The sequence below is a fragment of the Poecilia reticulata genome, linkage group LG11, assembly GCF_000633615.1.
Source record: "Poecilia reticulata strain Guanapo linkage group LG11, Guppy_female_1.0+MT, whole genome shotgun sequence".
Taxonomy (NCBI): domain Eukaryota; kingdom Metazoa; phylum Chordata; class Actinopteri; order Cyprinodontiformes; family Poeciliidae; genus Poecilia; species Poecilia reticulata.
This window is the reverse complement of record NC_024341.1, coordinates 7,208,548-7,231,288: the sequence shown is the minus strand read 5'-3', so window position 1 is coordinate 7,231,288 and position 22,741 is coordinate 7,208,548. Positions and strand designations below refer to the sequence as shown.

General features: G+C 37.3%; 3 protein-coding genes across 10 annotated transcripts in view; 1 reads left to right on the top strand and 2 right to left on the bottom strand.

Annotated features, from left to right (window-relative positions):
• LOC103472144 (tRNA selenocysteine 1-associated protein 1) overlaps window positions 1-4,455 on the bottom strand; it is a 19,296-nt gene extending 14,841 nt beyond the window's left edge. The window contains exon 1 of one of the 4 annotated variants that reach the window (XM_008421549.2): window positions 4,300-4,455. In XM_008421549.2, coding sequence (XP_008419771.1) covers window positions 4,300-4,323 — 24 coding nt within the window. In that variant the 5' untranslated portion in view covers window positions 4,324-4,455. The remainder of the gene's footprint in view (window positions 1-4,299) is intronic. The other 3 variants (XM_017307434.1, XM_008421547.2, XM_008421548.2) reach the window with 3 other exon arrangements.
• dlgap3 (discs, large (Drosophila) homolog-associated protein 3) overlaps window positions 1-22,741 on the top strand; it is a 908,365-nt gene that overhangs the window by 763,478 nt on the left and 122,146 nt on the right. The window lies entirely within an intron of this gene.
• On the bottom strand, window positions 5,415-21,429 carry sacm1la (SAC1 like phosphatidylinositide phosphatase a). Its single transcript, XM_008421546.2, has 20 exons — window positions 21,327-21,429; window positions 17,510-17,607; window positions 15,657-15,731; window positions 15,420-15,547; window positions 14,864-15,013; window positions 11,735-11,794; window positions 11,623-11,656; window positions 11,430-11,531; window positions 10,765-10,850; window positions 10,594-10,680; window positions 10,430-10,498; window positions 10,269-10,348; window positions 9,922-10,020; window positions 9,706-9,844; window positions 9,007-9,076; window positions 8,832-8,904; window positions 8,661-8,754; window positions 8,382-8,474; window positions 8,238-8,295; window positions 5,415-6,509 (listed from the first exon to the last, which is right to left on the bottom strand). The coding sequence occupies exons 1-20, from the start codon at window positions 21,353-21,355 to the stop codon at window positions 6,373-6,375; spliced, it is 1,761 nt and encodes a 586-aa protein (XP_008419768.1). The 5' UTR covers window positions 21,356-21,429; the 3' UTR covers window positions 5,415-6,372.

Genomic DNA, 22,741 nt, shown 5'->3' with positions numbered 1-22,741 from the left:
ACAGCGTAATTGGTGGCAAAATTAACTTGTGCTGGAAGCTGGGAGAGAAAATGTTTCTGGCTTTCTACAACCCTTTACTGAACCAGGAAATAATGCCATAAGCTCAAAGAACTACAAATCTTTACAAAAATACTATGCGATTCCACATGATACCCATTAAGATGTCAAGAAAAAGCTAATTAGAAAGACTTTTATAGGTCTAATATTGTGTATTGCCTTTGTTTTTTAATAATCTGCAAAACGGCCACAATTTGAAAATTACACAAAACCTGTCCTGATTTTATGTGTCGTTTCAGAGTTTGAAAGTTGTCAAAGATCAAAATAGATCTCAAGATGCCATAAAACAGATCTCAAAGCAAATATTAATCCCTGAAAGCCGACATAAATGTTGTAGAGCTACGTACATGAGAATTAAGATAAAGTATTCACTCAAACTGAGATTCTGAAAGTGTCACCAGTTGATTTGGGTCTGCTTTGTACAGCACCAGGTGTCTGTCAGTTCAGAATCAATGACACATGAGAATATCAGACTTTGTAGTGTTGTGAATAGAGCGGGCAGGAGCTCAGAACTCAGCAAACACTGGTCCGAGTGCAGTTAGCATTTTCATTTAATTAGCCATTTGGAATAGTTTATTTTCTTTTCTCAAGGAATTATTATTGACTTGCTGGAAACGTTTTTGAGATAATATTGTTTAACAGGTTTGCCACGCAAACTTCAGCTGTATGAATATTGTCAAATTACCAAGGGGCACAGCTGTTGGTCTGAAGGTGCTGGAGTTCTTCCTGAGGTGCAAACGACATTATTCTATTGGGGGAGCAGGAAATTCATCTGCGTGATATCAGAACTGTTTACATTTATTGATAAGTTTGCAGAACATGTCAGTCAACGTAAGACTGAGATAAAAGACATGAAATGCTCCATCAACGCTGGGTGATAGTACAAATTGTGACTGCTGAACTACAGGAATCCTAATTTATCCATTTTAAATGCCCAGCAGCACATTTCAGTCTGTTGCAGTTCAAATAACACAAATAAGTTAATCTGGCTGGACTCTTGCTGTTGTACTGTCTCCTCATGAGGTGTAGTACATTTTCAACATATTCATTCACATACAAGAAATTAATATGTTTTGAAGATATCTTAGAGAAAATGGAGACATTTTGCAATCCGTTTATTTAGTAGTAATGTAGGAACGTTTATCATTATAATTTTGGCTTGTCCATTTCCATATCACCACCAACTACAACACTGGCTGCTAAATTTATATAATTTAGTTGAGATTTTATTGCAGTACAGCTTATCGACATTACTTAACAGTTGGTACCACGAGGTGTTGCACCCCCTTTATGGCCAAAGCTTCCATAAAAGTGAAGCTGGCAGGGTGGTGGCTAAATGTCAATTTCCTTGGTGTGTGTTGGGCCCACGCGCTCCATTGTTTGGTGACTGTGGTAGATTTGGAGGAAAACTGTTTTAAATCGATCATTTTAAAAATATGGTATGTGCTGATGTGGCGTTTATATACAGAGCCACACCATTACCGACGTTCCGGGGCGCGTGGCTATTCGACGCTGCAGGTAGGCTTTACACATGTATGTTTTTAATCAGATTGTATGTTTTTGTATAGTTGATTTTGTTGGGTAGGGCTACACCAGATCCTCCGGATTTGTCTTTGAGTGTTGATTTATGCAACGCAGGCATACAGTGCTTTTAAATTTGTTTTAGATTAATTTGATTAAAGTGTTTTTTATAAGCTTTTAGTAATTTTTGTATTTTGTTTTTACATTTCTATCACTGCTTCCTCCTGTCCTTTAGAGTTTCATTTTCTTTGTTTTGTTAGCCCGCCCAGCTTTTTCATTGTTCATCTCCCCCCAACAATTTTCCATTTATTTTGTCCTGCATCTCTTCTTTGGGTCACTTCCCTGAATACACACATTCCATGTCGCATTTAATCTTAAATGTCTGAGACCTGATCCTGTTTGGAGTGTGATCTTGGGTTTGGATTGCATGTAATCATTCTGCAGTGAATCGAGTGCATCATAAGTTTGCAGTGAACAGTAGTTTATGTGGGTTTGTCCGCCTGAAGTGGTGTTTGAAATTGGATCGAATGTTATCGGATTGACAACGAATGGATGAAGTTAACAGGAAATCCCTTTATTTATGGAATAATAAATGTGGTTAATCATTAACAATTTTTGTTGTTGTTTATTACCCTTTGGCTTGAGAGTCATAACATTATTATTCCTCTCTTTTTGGACACATATACACCGCAAGCAATACCATCAGGTATGTGATTTCAATTCTATGAAATATGTATTTATATGGAAATGAACACAGACCGTTTCCTCTCTAACCAAAACCTCATTTTTTTAGCAACACGTATTGAGAGCACAGTGAACCACACAGTTCAGAAACAGTGTGGTTGCACTGCAGGATCTGATCCAAAAAACACACACAAGGCTACAAGTGTTCTTAACAAGCAACTCATACTGGGTACGTGAAAGCCAATTCTAATAATTCTTGATCAATGTGGGTTACAAAATGTAGAAACTGTCCTCTTAGGTTAACAATGCGGCTATTCATGAGTTTGAATTAATTTATTCTGGTGAACCTGAAAGAAATTGGATTATGTTGCTCACTGATTTGGTTACCTTCTGCATCTTTAATCAACTCTAGTTTAAAAACTACAACACCTAGACTCTTCAAACCTGGACTGGATTATTCTGCTCTAATAGCAGAATATTTAGAACCATGTTTGTGATTTGTGAAACTTTTATCTGATTTGTGAAACTTCAATAAAAGTTGATTTTACCACTTTTTTGCATCTGGATTGCACTAGAATTGCTCCGGCTCCAAAACTACAACACCTATGCTCTTCAAACCATGTTTGTGATTTGTGAAACTTCACTTAACAGACCGCTGCAGAAGATCTTTCCTTCCAACAGCCATCACCATCTACAATAACTCTTTGAAGAATTAATGAGTTACACCAACATTTAATTTCCCATTGGGATTAATAAAGTGGTTTTGAATTAGAATTGAATTTGAATATTTAAAAAAAATGCATGGAACAAGTGTGAATAGTAATCCGATCTTTAGTGAAGTTTCACAAACCCCAAACATGGATTAAAATATTCTGCTATTGCAGCAGAATCACATAGTCCAGGTTTGAAGTGTCTGTGTTGTAGTTTTGGAGCTGGAGCAGCTCTCATGTGACCAAGATCCAAAAAAGGTCTGAAATCAACCTTCATTGAAGTTTGAAAAATCAGAAAAAGGATTCACAAATCCCAAACATGATTATAAATATTCTGTTATTAGTTGAGAATAATCTAGTCGAGGTTTGAAGAGTGTTGTAGATTTGGAATTAGAGCAATTCTCGTGTGACCAAAATTTTTAAAAAAAGTGGTGAAACTGTCCTTTTTTTGAAGTTTCACAAATCACAAACATGGTTTCAAATATTTTGCTGTTATAGCAGAATAATCCAGTTTATGTTTGAAGAGTCTAGGTGTTGTAGATTTTGGATTTAGAGCAGAGCATGTGTGACCGAGACCGATAAAAATGGTAAAATTTCCCTTTATTTCAGTTTCATAAATCAGATAAAAGTTTCACAAATCCCAAACATGGTTATAAATATTCTGTTATTAGAGCCAAATAATCCAGTACAGGTTTGAAGAGTCTTGGTGTTGAAGTTTTTAAACTAGAGTCGATTAAAGATGCGGAAGGTAGCGAAAAATTAGGTGGAATCGCCCTTTAGCCATTTCCCGAATCGGAAGCTGGAATCCGAAACCAACTTCAGCTTCGTGATTTGGTTAAGGTCAAATGGGTTGTTTTCGAAGGGCCCTGAAAGCTGTTATGTAGAAAGAATAGTTTTGAAACCATTTTTAAGTGTGATATTACAAATGTATGCCTCAAGGATTTAAAGTAGAGTTTTGGAAACGGTTTCGATACACATGCTTTTTTTTTCAAAAGGCATTAATGTAGCCACCTACAATTTAGAACCATCTGCGGTGCGCATAGGTTTCAGCCAGTAAATCTCGCCACCAGTTAATCCATAACACCGGATGTGAACTCCCTATAAAGAACAAACTTTAAACAGCGCTTTATATGGAAAAAAATACAGACCGTTTCCTCTCTAACCACAAGTGAAATAAGTGTGGGAGGGATTCAATAGCATAGTAGTTCAAGTTGCCGCTAGTGAAATTATGCTAAGTTTCTACTGTCCGCATGGAACTCAAGCTGTGATAACTGATAGATGCTACTGTTGGTTACACGGAAACAAAACAGAGCAGCTGTAAACTCACGTTCCCCATCCATAACGTGCTCATGATGCAATCCGCAGGAATTTTCCTCAGGAAAATGTTCACTGACGCAGAAAACTAGACACTCTGCTAACACAGCTCCACTTATGCAAGACTTCTTTTGAATTTTATTGGCGGCTGGCAACCAACTTAAGGTGCATTTACCGCCACCTACCAGACTGGAGTGGGGTCGTCAGTGATCTCAGAGGGAATTTAACACCTCAATGATGTGTACGATGTGCAAATTCACATCTCAACACACATTAAATACATGTATGAATGCATGAGCATACACCGGCATACACACACTTACATACATGTATTCTAAATACGATTAATTAACCCAGTGTGATTTAAAAACCTAAACAAGAGATTTCTAACGTGATTTATTTCCTAAAAGATTAATCACAGTCCTAAATTCTGATTAGTAATGTCTTTAAAAGCTGACGTTCCTCTGACTATTTATCACATTCTAACACGACATACTTCACCGTTTCCATCTGATTGCAATAATTACAAGCCCCATTCTCATGCTTTCCTATTCTAAAGAGAGAACTATTAAGTCCAAAATGTACAATTCTAAGTCGAGTCATAATTACTTGCTCTTTCTGCCTTCCACTCAAACAATTATTACCACCCCAAGACTTCTTCTTGGCTTCTTACCTTATACATGTATTATCAATTTTCTCTCCCTCTCCTCAAGCTACCAGAGGCCTGGGAGCTTGAGGTTCTCCTCCAGTATCTTCTCTGTGCCTAGAACTGCACATTTCTGGACTGAGATGTCTGATGTTGTTCCTGGGATCTGTTGTAGCCACTGCTCCAGGTTGGGGGTGACTGTCCCGAGGGCCCCGATGACCACAGGCACCACTGTGGTCTTCATCTTCACCTACATCCACCACAACAGCTTTCCTCTGTCACCACAATGTCAGGTTGGTTCATATATATATAATTTTTAATGTACTTATTTTTTGCTTAAATAAAGGGGGCATATATATGTATATATATATATCTAACCCCCTACCCTTTATCTAAGCAAAAATAAAAATAGGGACATTAATAATAATAATGCATTGTAAAAATATATTTACATGTAAAAGAAAAGACATTAATCATGCTGGTTAAATGTTTTCTGGCGTGTTCTGGCATATTTTATTTTGTTTCTCGTGAAAGAACAGAAACTGAAGCAATATTTAAGACATTCTATGCCGTTGATTCCAAAATGATGCTTAACCAGCTGTCTCATGCTAAAGACAAAGCAGCAAACATTTGTATTTTTTTCCTCTTTGTAAAAGTTCTAAATTAATTTTTAGTAAGTATATAGAGAAATGTTTAGGAATCTATTATGCCTCTTTTTACACCATTACTGCTCGGTTTACTTCATGTTTCATATATGTATTCATAAAAGAAAATAGGAAGACAAGAATACTTTATCTTAATATCACAAGAAAGCAACGTTTAAAATATAAATGAATAACCTCAGTTTTATGCAGGCAGCAGTTTTATGCCTATGCAAATTAAGATGGTAGTGAGGCCTTTGACAATATCAGATGTTCTCTAAATGAAACGTCATGGGAAGACTTTTACTCATTGTAGTAGGACCACATATTTATATTTCACACACAATTTAGTAAATTTTGTTACATTCTAAACTTTGTGTGCATACTTTATATAGTGTTGTTCTAAATTAAATACAGCAAATACATTTAAATATCTTCATGTTTGAGTCCCACACCTTGGGAGTGACAATTCAGGGTTGACAACATGATATCGCAGTAAAAGGTTTGTAGCATTTCAACAGAAAATCCTACCCAAAAGGAATGAAACGGTAATGAATTACAAGAATTATTTGTTTTTATCAAAGGACAAACCAAGACAAACAAAACAATCTAGTGAAACAAGAATATGGAATGATTAATAAAGGTACACAAATGTACATATTTGAAAAAGGTTGACTTTGTCATCAACAAACATTAGAAACGAGACAGAGATCAGATGAGTTTACATCAGATCGGTGAAGATGAAGTACTGGAGCACCTATTTGACTAAGTCTCACCCCCCTCACACACACATATACACTTAGTCAATCTTTTCCTTGTGAACCAACTTCGGGGCATCGACAAAATCTTGTCCGTTAAACAGGATGACAGTGGCTGTGATTGCACTGGCGCTCCCCCAGAACATTACATAAGCAAGGGTCTCTGTCCAGGTGTCACCTAGAAGACAAACAGCATTTACATCAGCCATTCTCCGATGGAGGAGATTCCCTCAATAACGTTATTTTTTAATATTCTTTTTGTCTGTTGAAGTAGTGCAGAGGGAATACATACTTTTTTTTTTAACAAAATTTTAAATAATTATCCTACATCTCTATCAAATCTCATTGTTAGCTTTATTTATAAAGAACTTATCACCAACATCACTGGTCTTCAACGCACACTGCCCAGCAAATATTCCCCTACTTCAGCACACATGATTTCAATTGATGGCTGATTAACAGAGTTTTGCTGAAGTGCAGTCATCTCAATGGGGTGTGTTGAAGCAGAGGAACATCTAAAACATGCAGGTCAGTGTGCTTTGAGGATCAGGGTTGGGAAACACTGGTAATCAATGCTGAATCAATGTATGCCTTTCCCCTCCTCCTCTTTGAGCTCCAGGTGAGAGAGAGCATTTTATTATTGGGGGTTTTTCACATTTTAAATTACCATAAGCACTATATGTTGAGGGGAATGGACTGTGATCCTTTCTGTACATTTTCTTACCTGTCTGTAAATATTTTTACTGACTGTTTATGCCTATGCTGCAGCTTGATGGGAAAATGTGTGATTATGTATGTCAGCTAATAATACAAATATTCATGAATATTCATTGACATGTTCTTATTAATTTAACTGAGTGTACACGTGAAATCATGCATACGGCTTCTATGTTTGTTCTCAGACCTATAACCAGTACATTAATATTTCAAAGGTTTTTTATCATCTTTCTAACTGGCCCAAACCATCGTCTTCCTCACTCTTGTTGTGTTTTTCAGCTGCTGCTCTGCAGTTTGACCCAAAGCTGACTGATGAGGACTACAGTAAAACTGGCTTCGTTATGCGCCAGAACCGGAGGAAGGCATCAAGGAACCGAAATCACACCAACCAGAGTCAAACTTAGGTTACCCCAACTCATACCATTTCCCTGGTTTATAGAGTACCAGGCTTAACCTCATGGATGCTGTTCTTCCATGGACAGTAGAATTTTGTTCTGTCAGCCAAAACTGAGTCAAATATGTTTACATATCTATGCTTGTTATGTAATATTAATGCCATGTTGTAAATTCTAAGTTTGTGTACACACCTTTTTGGAAATATGGTAATGTAAGATCATTTTGAACCACGTCTGCCAACAAAATTGTGTGTTCAACACCAGTGAAAAAACTTTTAATGGTATGTTATGACGTAGACCTATCAGACCAAAAAATGTACATGAATCAATATTGATTCTTTAACTTTGATTCAATACAAAATCAACACAAATGTGCATATAGATCCAAATTCAGATGATGGTTGAATCAACATTAATATAGTGCCAGTTATGGTTGAAACCCTAAAGATGATTCAACATCCAAGTCACCGACCACTTTCAAAATCATTTCAACGTCAGACTTCATCGTGGATTCAATGTTTCTGTCTAACTATATTTCAATGTTGATTCACTCATACTTTGCTATCTGGGATATGTCTCACCAAATGTTTTTGGTAATGCTGAGCTTCTCTACCTTCACTATTAAATCCGTGTCTGTTTCTTTGGAGGTTTGATCCACCTGAGTGACACTTCCGCATGCGCGAAGCTAACTAGCCATGGTGTGACATCAATTTTTATCCCCAGTTATACAAGAGTATGAATGTTAAGCAGCAGCAACAAAATGACAGCAATATTCACTTTGAGGTATCACTTACCAGCCAGAAGAAGAGAAACAATGCACATGGAGAATGCAACTAGCATGACAATGGGAAGCTTCAAAGGCAAAATAAAAATAAAACATTTAGTGTGTTAGACCACTCAGTTTTATTATTACTAGGTGAAAACACTGATGCACTCACTGTTAGGAACTTCCAGTCCTTCTTAATACGAAGAGGAGTGGGTCCCTCTGACTCATCAACGGCAAAGTTACCCAGGAAAAGGTCAATAGCATCCTAATGGGGAAAAAACAGCTGCTGGAGATATCCTAGTCTTTTTTTATGTATAAGTCAATATTAAAGTATTGACTCAAAAACAGCATTTGTCTTAGGTGATGATTAACTTTCAAAATCTTTTTGGAAGAAAAGTGTTACACAAGGTGTCTTTACTTTGATCCATAATAAATTGTGTCACAGAGATACCTGTCTGAATCCATCTGAAAAGTTGTTTTTGTAGTAGCGAATCATGGAGTTCCAGCCATCCATCAGCAGTCCCCACCTGGTCCTCTTCCCTGTCCTGCTCAATGCATAACATTGCTGTCATATTCAATCAGACAGAAGATGTTTGTGTTGACAGATGTTTAATTGTGTTACCTCGTAAAGTCTGTTTTTAAAGCTCCAGTACCAGCATACTGCACAGCGCATGCATTGGCATTGTCAGCCCAAGCTGTTAGAAAGCAAAAGCAAAACACATCAGGACACACTAGAACTTTACAGGATCTACTAATCCCTCAAAGCAATGCTGATAGTAGAGCATGTGTTGTCCTACCGTTTTTGTAGACTTTTTCAAACTCAGCCTGCTCTTCAATGCGCTGACCAACATTTAGAACTCCCATTCTCTGTTAAAATAAGAGAAAAAGAGTACGGACTCAACCATTTACCATACCTATTCATCTATATAGAATCAGTTTTTCACACATTTAAGGACCAAACGCATCCACAGGGCTTCAGCTCAATTTTTTCCCATTAAACTTAGATGTAGACCTGTCATGATAATACATTTTGATAGGTGATAAATTGCCCCAGAAATGATTGCAATAAACAGTTATATTGTTCTTCTGAGACCATTTGAATATAATAATAATGGCATAACAATGCAAGAACACTTTCTCAAAGACAAATAAATTCTAAATACTACAGAACATTTAAACATGGATGGAACTGGAATACATTTTCAATACCCCAAATAAATCAACCAAACCACAGAAACAAAAAATAAAATGGAGTATGAAAACTCTGTAAACAAAATTATCCTTCACAAAGCGGCCCAGTTAAGAGTAATGCACCAGACTTTTGTCATCCAGTTTTTGGTAGAAAGGGAGAGAGAAAAAAAACAATAAATTGTGCAAACGGCGATTATTGACCTTGTTTTAATTTATCATGTGATTAATTGATTTGCTGAAAACAAGTGCCCCTTTCACCAATTTTTTTTCTCTTAAAAAAAAAAAAAGAAAAAAGGTCAACATACCTGAAGCTGAGACTGAAGTGAGCGTCTGGCCAGCAGGCTCTGAATGACATTGGTCCTGTCTAGGCAGTCCATGCAATTACTCCTGAAAACTCCTTTCTGCTGGGTCAGTATCTTTCCATCCGAGTTCACCATAAAGTAGCTAGACACACAAAAAAGTCTCAGTACTCCTTCCAGCAGGCACCTTGAGGTGCTACAAACAGGTGCCAGTTAAGCTACCTGTATTCATCTTGTGTCTCTGCGACAGCATCCACTAGGATCTGAAGACGGTCCCATCTCATGTGACTGCACTCTTTGTGAAAATCGAAGGCCAAGTAGCTAAGGACATAATGTTAAAAGTTGAATGTTCTTTTACAAATGCAGGTAATCGTATATTTAAAAAGAAATAGGGCAACTTTAATAGCGTCATTAGACATTCTGCTGACACTGACTGACTTTATGAAACCTATGTACAAACAGTTGCTGTGTTTTCACCATGTAATGTTTAATGTGCTGTCCTTGATGAAATAAATTTGAATTGAATTGTAAGTGGATGTAAAAACTGAAAAGCAATGGCTGACACTTACTTGACCATACCGTTGTTAAGACCAGACGACATCTTGGCAAACTCCTCTTCCAGTGGCTTCTCTGACCCTTTTTGATTCACCTGGACAAGAAGAGTCCAAATTGCCTTCAAATGTGTACTGTTGGATAATTCTTATCTCAGTGTTTAATAAAAGGTCCTCACCAAGTTCAGAACAGTTTGTTTTCCATAGATGAGTAGTTGAGAGTCAAAGTGCCTCTGGAAACCATCCATCTGTATACAGTTATCAAATGGTTAACATCAGAGTCTCACTTCTATTCTAATTAAAGCCCAAGACATCAGGCATATGAGAGAATGGCAGCTCTTACGTGATTCATGGTTTTGCTGATTACAGGTTTAGGCTTGTACTTCAGATTGGGCCTCTGGCTCCAGTAAAAAGGCATAGAACCTCGTGTCTGTGGATGAAAGTACCTTGTGGTTACTGGAAAGTATTTATATGCAACACCTTTCATGAGACAACAGTCAGAGAACAAGCCTACCTGTACAAAGGAAGCCTTTGCTCCCTCATACAGGACTATCTGCTCAGTCTCCACAAAGTTAGCAGCCTGGCCCTCAGAATCAATACCTGTTCAGACGGAAACATTTGTCAAAGGATAGAGGAGAGGATAGAAAATGGAGTCCCTCCTTTCCATTGCTGCTCACCACAGCAGCGGTAGTGAAGATTCAGTGCTAGCTAGTTTTTGCGCTGGACTTCTATCTCCAGATGTGTTTCTTTGTTATTGTCTGCTTCTTTCTTTAAGATGTTATCGTCATCTGGGTTAAACACATCAAGCAAGTAACACATTTTGTTGTTCTCGTCATGGAGCACAATGTCTGGCCAGTTTGCAGCGAATAATAATGATAGTAATAATAATATCCCATAGATAGGAAGCTTTGAACTTCAGCCATCAATATGAAGGCATAATTGCAGATACATAACCAGCAAGGACCATCTAATACATATCTACAGGTAACCTAAGGCATAACAACTATTGCTATTTATGTTATTATTGGTCAGTTGCTGACAAACCCACTAGATTGATTGACAAATGTCATGTCAATATGGCACCTACATTTAAACTCTGGCATTTCTGACAGGAACAACATGCCTTCCCTTTATTAGTCCAAATGTTTCACAGTTTAATCAATGCTTTTGCATGTTCACCTCTAACATAGTATCTCACACCAGCCCGGAAGCAGCTTCTCCTGGAGATGAGGATCCACTCAAAGATCTTTCCATTTATACGGCATGGCTTCATGACAATGACTGGAAGAAGAGGGTTAAAGAAAAGCTTGATCTTCTGTTGGTCAGGTCATTTATCAACAAAAACATACGGCTTTTTTGGGGCAAAGGATACATCCATGAATAACAGGTAGTGCGAATCTGTGAAGCTACAGAGAAACAGTGGTAGTGAGAAAATGTGAGTATAAAAGCAGTTCAGATGAGTGATGCCATGTGACAGCAGTTACCTCAGGCTGCCCAGCAAGTTCTCTTAAAAGGTTCCCATTCCAGACAAATCTCTGATCTGCCTGTAAACCACAAGAAACTAATTGTTAAACCATTCACCATTTAAACACTTCTTTTATGACATGCAAAAATATATTCTAATATCAACGACCTTTTCAAATCTTTGCCCACATGCACATTTAAAGAAAATATGACAACAAATTTGAACTTTAAACAATTGCAAAGGATACATTTATCAGTTTGGCTTGAACACTAGAGTCAGCAGCATCATTTCTGGTGCACCCCGTTTGATCTTAATTTAATTATCTCTGCCAGCTTCCACAAGAATCAACTTTTGAAACAGCACAGCAATTCGTCACTCACCCCTGTGTTCAGGTATAAAGTCATCCTACTCAAACACACGCCACCTGGTGGTAAATTAGGAGTTGGAATAGTGAACGTGGCTGCGGGGAGCATTGATTGATAGCGTTATTTAGCTTTAAAAATGTGTATTTGTGGGTGTATTTTCACGGAGTGGAATGGATCTCCTCTACTCTGACTATTGTAGACAATATTGTCACTTAGGCTAACAAACATAGCAACAACACAGATGCCTTTAACTGGACAATATCATAATTGTCTTTGAGCTACCAGAGGGAGTCTGTGTCCCACTAATAGCATTTGACCCACAGTTTGTAAACCCTGGGATTGACATTAAGACCAGTGGCGGATTCTGATATGGGCAACATGGGCACCCTCCCCCTAATTTTGGTTTTGCCTGCAAATCTGTGTGTACTTCTAAAAGTACCATTCCAGATAAACAAAGCTTTCAAAAAAATTTTTTTGAAGTTAATTGGAAAACATCTCTGGAGTTTGGAACAATATATTTAAAAATATTACAATAATATTTCAGTGTTGAATAATAATTTCTAACTGCATTTTTATCTTTATTCTCCAAAACATTTCAGATGTTGCAAGATGTATGAAAAAAATAACAGTTATTAGTTCCATCTGACTACTGCAAGTAAATAAGTCAAATCCAATAGTCAAAATCTGACACCAGATTTTGCCTTTGCCAGTATGCGAGTCATTTTTAAACAGAATACAAAATGTTAGGGGCCACACAGTGGCACATTTGGTAGTACTGTTGCCTTGCAGCAAGAAGGTCCTGGGTCACACCGGGCTGGTGTGACCCAGGACCAAAATTACCTGATTGATTGAACCTGGGCCGGGTTCAACTCCCGGCCCAGGGTCTTTGTGCATGGAGTTTGTATATTTCACTTTTTTTTTATACACCTGTAACAGTAATAGCAAAGACGGATTAAGCTGATCTCGGCACACATTTCCACAATTCACTCAAAATTACCAGTTTGGAGGAGTAGCTTTGCCTGGACTAGCATTTATATGATCACCCCATGAAGGCTCATTATGGAGAATACTGTACCAACTTATGCGTCAAATATCAAAGCCTTACAAGCTGACAGTATCAATAATGAAATGATTATTAATGCCCTGTTCTAAACCGTAAATGCTTCATTTTTTTTAGTGCAAATGAATCTGAACACACAGTGGAGTATATAACATACAACTGCATAAAAAATATGTAAATCAGTGATTCTTGAGAATAGGGACAAAACATGTTCTATGGATAAAGCACAAAATTTGAATAAAATATACACAAAATATAATTTTTTCAAATATCTGACTAAACTAACCTGGGTCATGTGAGCACAACAATGTATGTTTTCCAGGTATTTGCTGAATATTTTTTTATTTTAAACATTGTAGTCGATGGATGGCGTCTTTAAAATCCCTTGTCCAGGAGCAGAACTCAATACATTATAATAGTTTAAAACAATTAAATAAATACTAAAATTATATATTATGACAATTAAGTATAAGTAGTCATATAAATAATTATAAAAGTATCAATAAAATTAAAAATAATTTTTATATATTTTCCAACTCCATTGAAATTTGTCCCTAGTTTTTGTCAACACCGTCAGACATGAAAAGAATGTAAAAAAAAAAATCAGGCATTTTTGGGGGACACCAGAACTTCTGAGGACCCCATGATTTCTTCCTTTCTCTTCATTTGCTAAGAGGGCTAGTTAGCTCTGGTTAGCTTATGTTATTCTTTAGTTTTTTCTTATTTTTATTCCTAAGTTGTTTGTCACAACCATGATGTGTCAACACCATAACTGACAATTTACAAAATTTTGATGAAATTTTGTGAAATAAAAGCTTAATTTTAGTACAATGTAAAGATTTCATGGACCTGATGAACTACAACATGGCCTCCTTCAGAATAACATCATATAAATTGAGGTAGTTTGGCATTTCGTCAACTCCGTCAGATGTAAACTCCATCAGAGTTTTTGTGACTCTTTCAGTAAAATTGTTGACAAATCTCACTTAAATGTGCAATTAATTAATTTTAATGTATTTTACATAAATTGCATTACTTCACATGTATCAAGTTTTTTCATTTTACTCACTAGTTTGTCATCACCTTCAGTTCTATGTCAACTCCGTCATGCAGTGTCAACTGTCAGATGAACTTTTTGTTGTTTTTTGTTTTAAATAATATTTATTTTGTTTCTTGAGAAGCATTTGTCTGTAAAATGAGTAAAACATCACCAATAGGGTATTTTAAAAATCATTTTATATTTATGTTTGTCAGATGGTGATGACAACGTTCTAGGTTAGATCGATTAAAAATGTAATTTTTTTAAAAAATGTTGCAACTTTTTTAAAAAAAAGTTTAAAAAGTTGCTTTTTTAACTTTTTAAAAAAGTTAAACAGATTTCCAAAAATGTAAAAAAGATGTAAAGATTTCCAAAATGTAAAGATTTTGGAAATCTTTACATTTCCAAAACATTATTTGTCATATCTGCATACATAATTTTGAGGAAAAAAAACAAAACAAATTATGGGAAAATTAAATCCCATTTTGTCCCTATTCTCAAGAATCACTAAAATAACATGCAGTGGGGAGTGGTCTGTCCCGCTTATTTACAACACACACACACAGACAAAAAAGTCAAGCATTTCCATCCAACCTATAGAAACATTTTTAAATTAATTCAAATGTTTGACTTACTTTTAACAAAAATGTAAATTTAGTGCGAAGATTTGTAATGACCACTTACCCTCTCCAGCAGACTCATCTCCTGGAAGTCAGGACTGGTGTTGGCCAATCGCTGCAGTGTGTGTGTTAGGTCAAAGTCAGTGCAGAAGTAGAAACCATCTGTATTCAGCACATTGTTGATCATAGCCAGGAAGGTCTTATTCTCCTGAGACTAAAGCAGAAAAGCAAACATGTTTTCAGAATACACTTCTGTATTCTGGGACAAGTAATAAAAAATAATTAAGAAAAAAAATAAATTTAATCAGTAGAAGATTTCCATCCATATCCATTTTCTTCGGGTCACGAGAGTAGCAGCAGCACAAACAGGTACGAACATATATGGAAGTACATGTACATACACGTTCACATATATAAGTACACACACACACACGTATGTATGCGTGTGTGTGTGTTGTACAATATATACATGCTGTACAATACATGCATGTTTGTAACACAGGAACAATTTTCTACACTTGCAGTTTTTCCAACTGCATAAATTTATATTGTTGTCAAACCTTTGAGTCTGAAAACAAGAGGTTGTTTTGGTAGCGTACAAGAGGAACAATCTTGCCAACCTGGATCTCTGAGAGATGTAGCACCGTCTTCTTGTAGGATATCACATCAAAGTCCACAGCCTTCCACACAGCATGGCCAAGGAGGTTGCCTACATTCCTCTTCCTGGTGATGACAATCAGGTACATCCCTGTGCAGTGAAAGTTGTGAGTCAAATTGCAATCTTTTTGAAAACTTTAAAGACATGTTAAACAGGACATTTTATAATATGCATACTGTAGTTATCATTAGTCACATACCTGCAACCAGACGAATAGTTCCCATGATCCCACAAATAGGTCTGGTGACAGCAGAGGGAGGAATATCATTTCTACCTATGAAACCGTGAACACAACAGGGAAGAAGTTGAAGAGAAATACAGTTTCCTGTACAGGTCCTTCTCAAAAAATTTGCATATTGTGATAAAGTTAATTATTTTCCATAATGTAATGACAAAAATTAAACTGTCATATATTTTAGATTCATTGCACACCAACTGAAATATTTCATGTCTTTTATTGTTTTAATACTGATGATTTTGGCGTACAGCTCATGAAACCCGAAATTCCCTTCTCAAAAAATGAGCATATCATGAAAAGGTTCTCTGAACGAGCCGTTAACCTCATCATCTGAATCAACAAAGTTACTCTAAACACCTGCAAAAGATTCCTGAGGCTTTTAAAAACTCCCAGCCTGGTTCATTACTCAAAACCGCAATCATGGGTCAGACTGCTGACCTGACTGCTGTCCAGAAGGCCATCATTGACGCCCTCATGCAAGAGGGTAAGACACAGAAAGACATTTCTGAAYGAATAGGCTGTTCCCAGAGTGCTGCATCAAGGCACCTCAGTGGGAAGGAAAACGTGTGGCAGAAAACGCTGAACAACGAGGAGAGGTGACCGGACCCTGAGGAAGATGGTGGAGAAAAGCCGATTCCAGACCTTAGGGGAACCTGAGGAAGCAGTGGACCGAGTCTGGAGTAGAGACATCCAGAGCCACCGTGCACAGGCGTGTGCAGGAAATGGGCTACAGGTGCTGCATTCCTCAGGTCAAAGGTCAAGCCACTGTTGAACCAGAAACAGCGGCAGAAGTGCCTGACCTGGGCTACAGAGAAGCAGCACTGGACTGTTGCTCTGTGGTCCAAAGTACTTTTTTCGGATGAAAGCAAATTTTGCATGTCATTCGGAAATCAAGGTACCAGAGTCTGGAGGAAGACTGGAGAGAAGGAAATGCTAGAAGGCCAGAAGTCCAGTGTCAAGTACCCACAGTCAGTGATGGTCTGGGGAGCTGCTGGTGTTGGTCCACTGGGTTTTATCAAGGGCAGGGTCAATGCAGCAGCTATCAGGAGGTTTTGGAGCACTTCATGCTTCCATCTGCTGAAAAGCTTTATGGAGATGAAGATTTCATTTTTCAGCACTACCTGCTCACAGTGCCAAAACCACTGGTATTACTGACCATGGTGTTACTGTGCTCAGTTGGCCTGCCAACTCTCCTGACCTGAACCCCATAGAGAATCTGTGGGATATTGTGAAGAGAAAGTTGAGAGACCCAAAACTCTGGATGAGCTCAAGGCCATCGAAGCATCCTGGGCTCCATGACACCTCAGCAGAGCCACAGGCTGATTGCCTTCATGCCGCATTGAAGGCCAAGTATTGAGTGCATAACTGAACATAATTATTTGAAGTTTGACATTTTTGGTATTAAAACACWTTTCTCTTATTGGTCAGATGAAATATGCTAATTTTTTGAGACAGGGATTTTGGGTTTTCATGAGCTGTATGCCACAATCACCAGTATTAAAACAACAAAAGACATGAAATATTTCAGTTGGTGTGCAATGAATCTAAAATTTATGACAGTTTAATTTTTATCATTACATTATGGAAAATAATTAACTTTATCACAATATGCTAATTTTTTGAGAAGGACCTGTATATTATTTCCTTCTATTCATTGCTGTTAAAAAATCGTTAACTGTTCAGAGAATCACAGAGGTCTAGCAGAAGAGATGGAGAACAGCAGCTAATCATTAACTACGTTCCCACCATAAAACATCCTGAAGTAATTCTTAGAGATCAGTGTGAGTGCAGTGCTTGCTATTCAGATGTTCTACCTGTGAGGGTCATCTCGTTTGAAACCCGGTCAATGACCAGGACAGCATCAGCTCCTTCATCACAGGCCTCAATGAAGAACTTTTCAGGGGTTGTGTGCCTACGAAAACAAGTTGAAAACATTTGAAAACTTCAAATTCATCAAATGAAATGTATAAGATTCTCCGTTATCCAACTATACATTCATATAGGTTTATTTAGTGTAAATTATGTGTAGGTAAATACCTGCCCATGATTTTCACTACATAAACCTATATGAATGTAATCTGATCAAGGACACACAATAATTAGACAGTCAGAAGCAAAAACAGAAAACTGTAAACTGACATTAAACAGGAAGAAATGTAGTCAGAAAGAGAACTTTCACATTCCCTTCTCTAAGCTTGTCTTCAATTTTATGCAAAGCAAAAAGGCATCAGCTTTGGTACCATGGTAACAGATTGAAACCCGGTCAACATCTAGATCTGTTTTATCTAGATGTTTCTCCCCAGTGTTAGCCGCTACATCACTCAACCTTAAAACAGGTACAACATAGATTTACACAAACTATAGATACAAGAGTCCATCTTGTTGATACAGTTGCATTTCCTCATAAGTCATGTGATGCAGTTGACTTATGAGTCTGGTAGAGGCTGAACTGGCTCTGCTGCTGCCCTAAGAGATGACAGCAGAAGAGATTACACTCAACAACAGACTTATGGAAGACATGCGGAAAACCCTGATGGACCTTAGCTTCAAGTACTGCCTGCTCTGTTCTTTCTTAAGGATGTCTTCACTGTTGCGTCTCCAGTTCAGATTGTTGTTGAGATGAACACTGAGGTATTTATATTCCTCAACCACCTCCACTTCCACTAAGAAAAACGGGTTTAAACAATCATCTCCTTTGTTTTGTTTACTTTCAAGATGAGATAATTGTTTCCACCATAGACATATATAAAGAATAGACGCCTTATGGACCATTCTTGCATATAGTTGCTGACATCACATAGGGCCGCCATCTTGGAGCTCTACTCAGCATTATATGTTTGGCAGGCGCAATGATTTTAATTATAGCTCACTGAGTACTATACAGATTTTCACGCTTTTTTTTGCTGGAAACCTTATTCAAACAGCCATCACAGCTACATGCACAAGGACATTTGTTTAATTGCTCAGTCAGATCACTTGTGATCCTAGGTTTGTAATTAGAGAAGCATCTCACTGTTCTGGTTTGGACTGTGTTGTCCACACAGAAATTTACACAGAAGGTCACACACTCAGTCAGTCATTGATGTCCTCTCCATGTGGCTGGCAAAGAGCAGCCCAGTCTGTAGCCTGCAGGACATCTTTAACTTTCTGTGACCACTTTCTCACAGAGCTTTTCATTACAGGTTGTCTGTGAATAAGGGGTTTATATTCTGAGCAGAGTAAAATAAGGTTGTGATGTGATTTTCCCAGAGGAGGTCTTGTTTACACATGAGGAGCTAGGTACAGCTTGTTCTTTTGCAGCAAGTTTGCGGTCTCAAACGTTTTGTTGGTTCGCCACCAGAGGGATGTACCAGCAAGTGAAATTGGAGGCAAATTTTGTGTGAAAAGAACGTGGACCTCTGAGTCCACTGGGGAGACAGACTGAACTTGTATGCTTACCAAAGCAGGTTATGAGTATTAGAAGTTTATTTCTAACTATTTAGCTCAACTTGACTAAAACAATATGGCCAAACAGATGTAATTACATTTTTAAGTCATATTAACTAATTTAAAGGGTGTGATTCATAGGTTTTATCGTCCCAAATGGAAAATTCTTTTATTGTATCAGTATAACAGTCAGCTGGATAACATGATTAATTTGTCCTTTTGTTCTGTGAACTTTAATTGACGTTATGAGCAGCACAAAATTACAACCATAAAGACATTCATGACAGATGCCAAAATTCCTGTGTAGTACAATCAAAAGGCCCTGATTAGATTAAATAGAAATTTTGAACAGAAAGTAGCTTATAAGATAGGTTATTAACTGGAATATTTCTGACTGTCATTTTATGTTCAAGTTTGGTGACTGATGATTTGAGATTTAACAAGACTGACAAAAATGCCAGAAAATATCTAAAAAGTTCTGTTTTAATTTCCTGATCAAATTAAAAATCTGGTTTTTTAGTTGTTAAAGTAGATATGCCACTAAAGCTGAAATACCAAAGCAGATTATGAGCTCATGCAATAATAATCTGCCCATTCTGCTCATGAGCTAAACAATCTCTCATGAGTCTTTATTACGAGTAAAGAACAAAGGTTCTAACAATTGGCTACTTAATTTATAGCAACTTTAAAGAACTACTTCTTCACACAGAACAAAAGTATGATCCCTTTCACAGAGACGTCAATTTCTATCATTTTGGTAAAAACATGAGCTAAGCGTGCCTGGACTGAGTTCAGGCCTTCAGGGAGTGGTGACAGCCAAAGGCTGAACAACAAGAATTACTGAAGTTGAAGAACAAAGAAAAAGTAGATAATTATTGTGAAAGTTATTTGTTTGTTATAAAGAGAGAAGACTTTGTTTCTATTTTGAATGGTTTAACATTCATTGAATATAGCAGTGCTATACTGACTCTTAAGATGTGAATGAAAAAATGTCTGCCACATTGGCAATGTTAGGAGGAAAGGTGGGTCTAAATTCTTTTTTCTAATTATGAGAGAGTCTGGTAAGGTCATACTGAAGACAGTTTCTGAAGTGCAACTAAAGGTATTCCACTATCTGGTCAATTATGGGATGCATCTATCTTTTCTTTTGACAATTACAGAAATCTGTTTCTCATCACTGTACAAATCAGGAGAACCAGAAAGCATGGCTGAAAAGGTATGTTTTTAATAATATACGTCTTAATTTTTTAAGAGTTAAAAAAATTAAGACTTATTTATTTCAAAAATAAAAAACATTTGCTTTTTCAATTTGAAAAAGCAAATAATTGCTTTAGAAAAAGCAAATGGAAATAAAAAACATTTTGGGTTAATGATGAAGACAACAAGCTGGGAAACCAACAGTGGAAATCCCTAAAGCAGCCATTTGTAGACAAGTAGCTGTTGCAGTGGCATAACTACTCTTTGCTGGGCTGAAGTAATCTAGACCAGCCTCCACAAGCATGCACTAAAATAACCACAACACTCTGCTAAACCGAGTATTTCCCCAGAGTCCCTTATTTGCAACCAACTAATAATCAATTATTTATTTAGCTTTAAACTGGTGGCTCCATCCTCCATACCGTCTGTGACATGAGGTCCGGACATTCGCCTAATCTTCTACTGCACAGGGCAGAAAAGGAGGATAACAGGTAGAACTGGATGATTCACGCTGTGAATGAAGGTGTGTACCAAAGGTGTGTCTTAATAACACCTTTGTTTGGTCCAAAAAAAAAAATAACAAGGCTAACTGTCAACGGACAGTTGCTCCTAAAGCCTTTTGTTTTATGAGCGACGAGTGGGTATAAGCAAATCACGGAAGTCAGATTAACACAAACATTAAGCAAGAAGACACTCATTTCTTTTCAGTGTGATGAAGATTATGGACATGATCGATAGCAACCATGTTCACCGCACACACCAAATGCTTTCATTGATCTCAGCCTTGTGTGTACTGTTCATTATAAATTAGTGAAATGCGAAGCTCGGATGACTCCTGCTCTGAATTTCGATCCTGTCAGCAAACTTCAGACTGTTCTGCTCAACTTCTGCTTCAGGATTAGCTTCGTTGGAACCTCTTATCATTGGAAGCTTCGTTTTTTATTAAAGTCAGACTAGGACAATAACTGCTACTAGGATAGTTACCAAAGTTAAACGAAAATTACTTACAAATTGTATCTCTCATAGGCGGTCGCCATTTTCCTTCAGAATGGTTGACCTCAGTGACGACAGCAGATATAGTTACTTTCCTTTGTGTTGCCAGTTAAGTGTCTGAAAGCAGCTTTCCCGTCCAACCCAGTACAACCTGGCATCCACACAAGTGAGAGGATTTTTGGTATTTGTAGTTCAATGCGACTAGAACGTGGATCCTAGTGAGTTGCAGGATCCGCATGTTTAACACATGGTGACACAAGGTATGAGACTGCTATCTTTGGCTTTGCTGCTTTTGTCAAAAAAAGAACTGTGACTCCTTCATTATCATCAACCTCATTGTACTTCTTGTTAAATACTATATACAAAAATGCAAGTTCAGTCATATAGATCTGTATTCTCTTCATGAAAGACTTGAATTGGTACTATAATCTCTGTTTCATTCAATAATCCAAAAGCCAGAGAAATTGTAAATTTTGTAAGAATTGATTATGTTGTAACGTCTTTTTCTTGGTTTTCATGTTGTCACTGCATGTATAAAAGTTCCCCCTGACAAGTTTGTTTCTTTTTGTTTGTTTGTTTTTTTGCTATATGTTTTTACTGCTTGAAGATTGAAGTTTATTTCAATGTTTTTTGTTTGTTTGTTTTTTAAATGATATGGTGGCACTCCCAGTATCACCTGTCTCAGCTGCCCCTGCATGTACGTGCAGAGAGGGGGTCGGAGGGGGCTTGAGCCCCTGCCCCTTTTATCCTTGATGATCAACCAAGTGCCCTTTCATGAAATTTTTTTTCCATGTATTTATTTATTTTTGTGCCTCATGTCTCTCCATATGTTTGTCTCCATCAACAATAGTATTTAGCTAAAAATAAAAATTTAGCAAAATAAATTAATATGGCTGCCCTCTGTCTAATAATCACTTTGAACGGATACTCAGTGCCTCTGCATCTGTTGTTAAGACACGGGGTCATGGTAAGGATGAGGGGTGCGGAACTGTGCCAAATTATGCGCAAACTTTTTTTTTTCCAACATACACTGGTTTGTGCATAAAAACGTAGGTCTGATGTTAAAGTTAGAAAAACCGTTTCTATTTATTTTCGGAATTGTCCTCACATTAGAGGGAAAAACCCTAAAGACAGAAATGGTTCAGCTGCAGGGAAAATTTCTGACTATAAAATTAATTTTATCAGGCTGCTCCAGTTCTGGACTAATGCTCGGTTCACTAGGCAGCCTGAATCGGTCCCATCACTGTGGGTCAGAATCAGATATCTCCTGATATAAAGTAACGGTACCGCAACAGTACTGGTTATAGCGACCAGTATTGGTTATAGCGACCAGTGATGTCAGTAACGCGTTACTCACTAACGCGTTACTGACATACTGTTCAAGCTGTGGCGTCAGCACGACTTCAACTGCCTCTACCCTTATTTCTGAG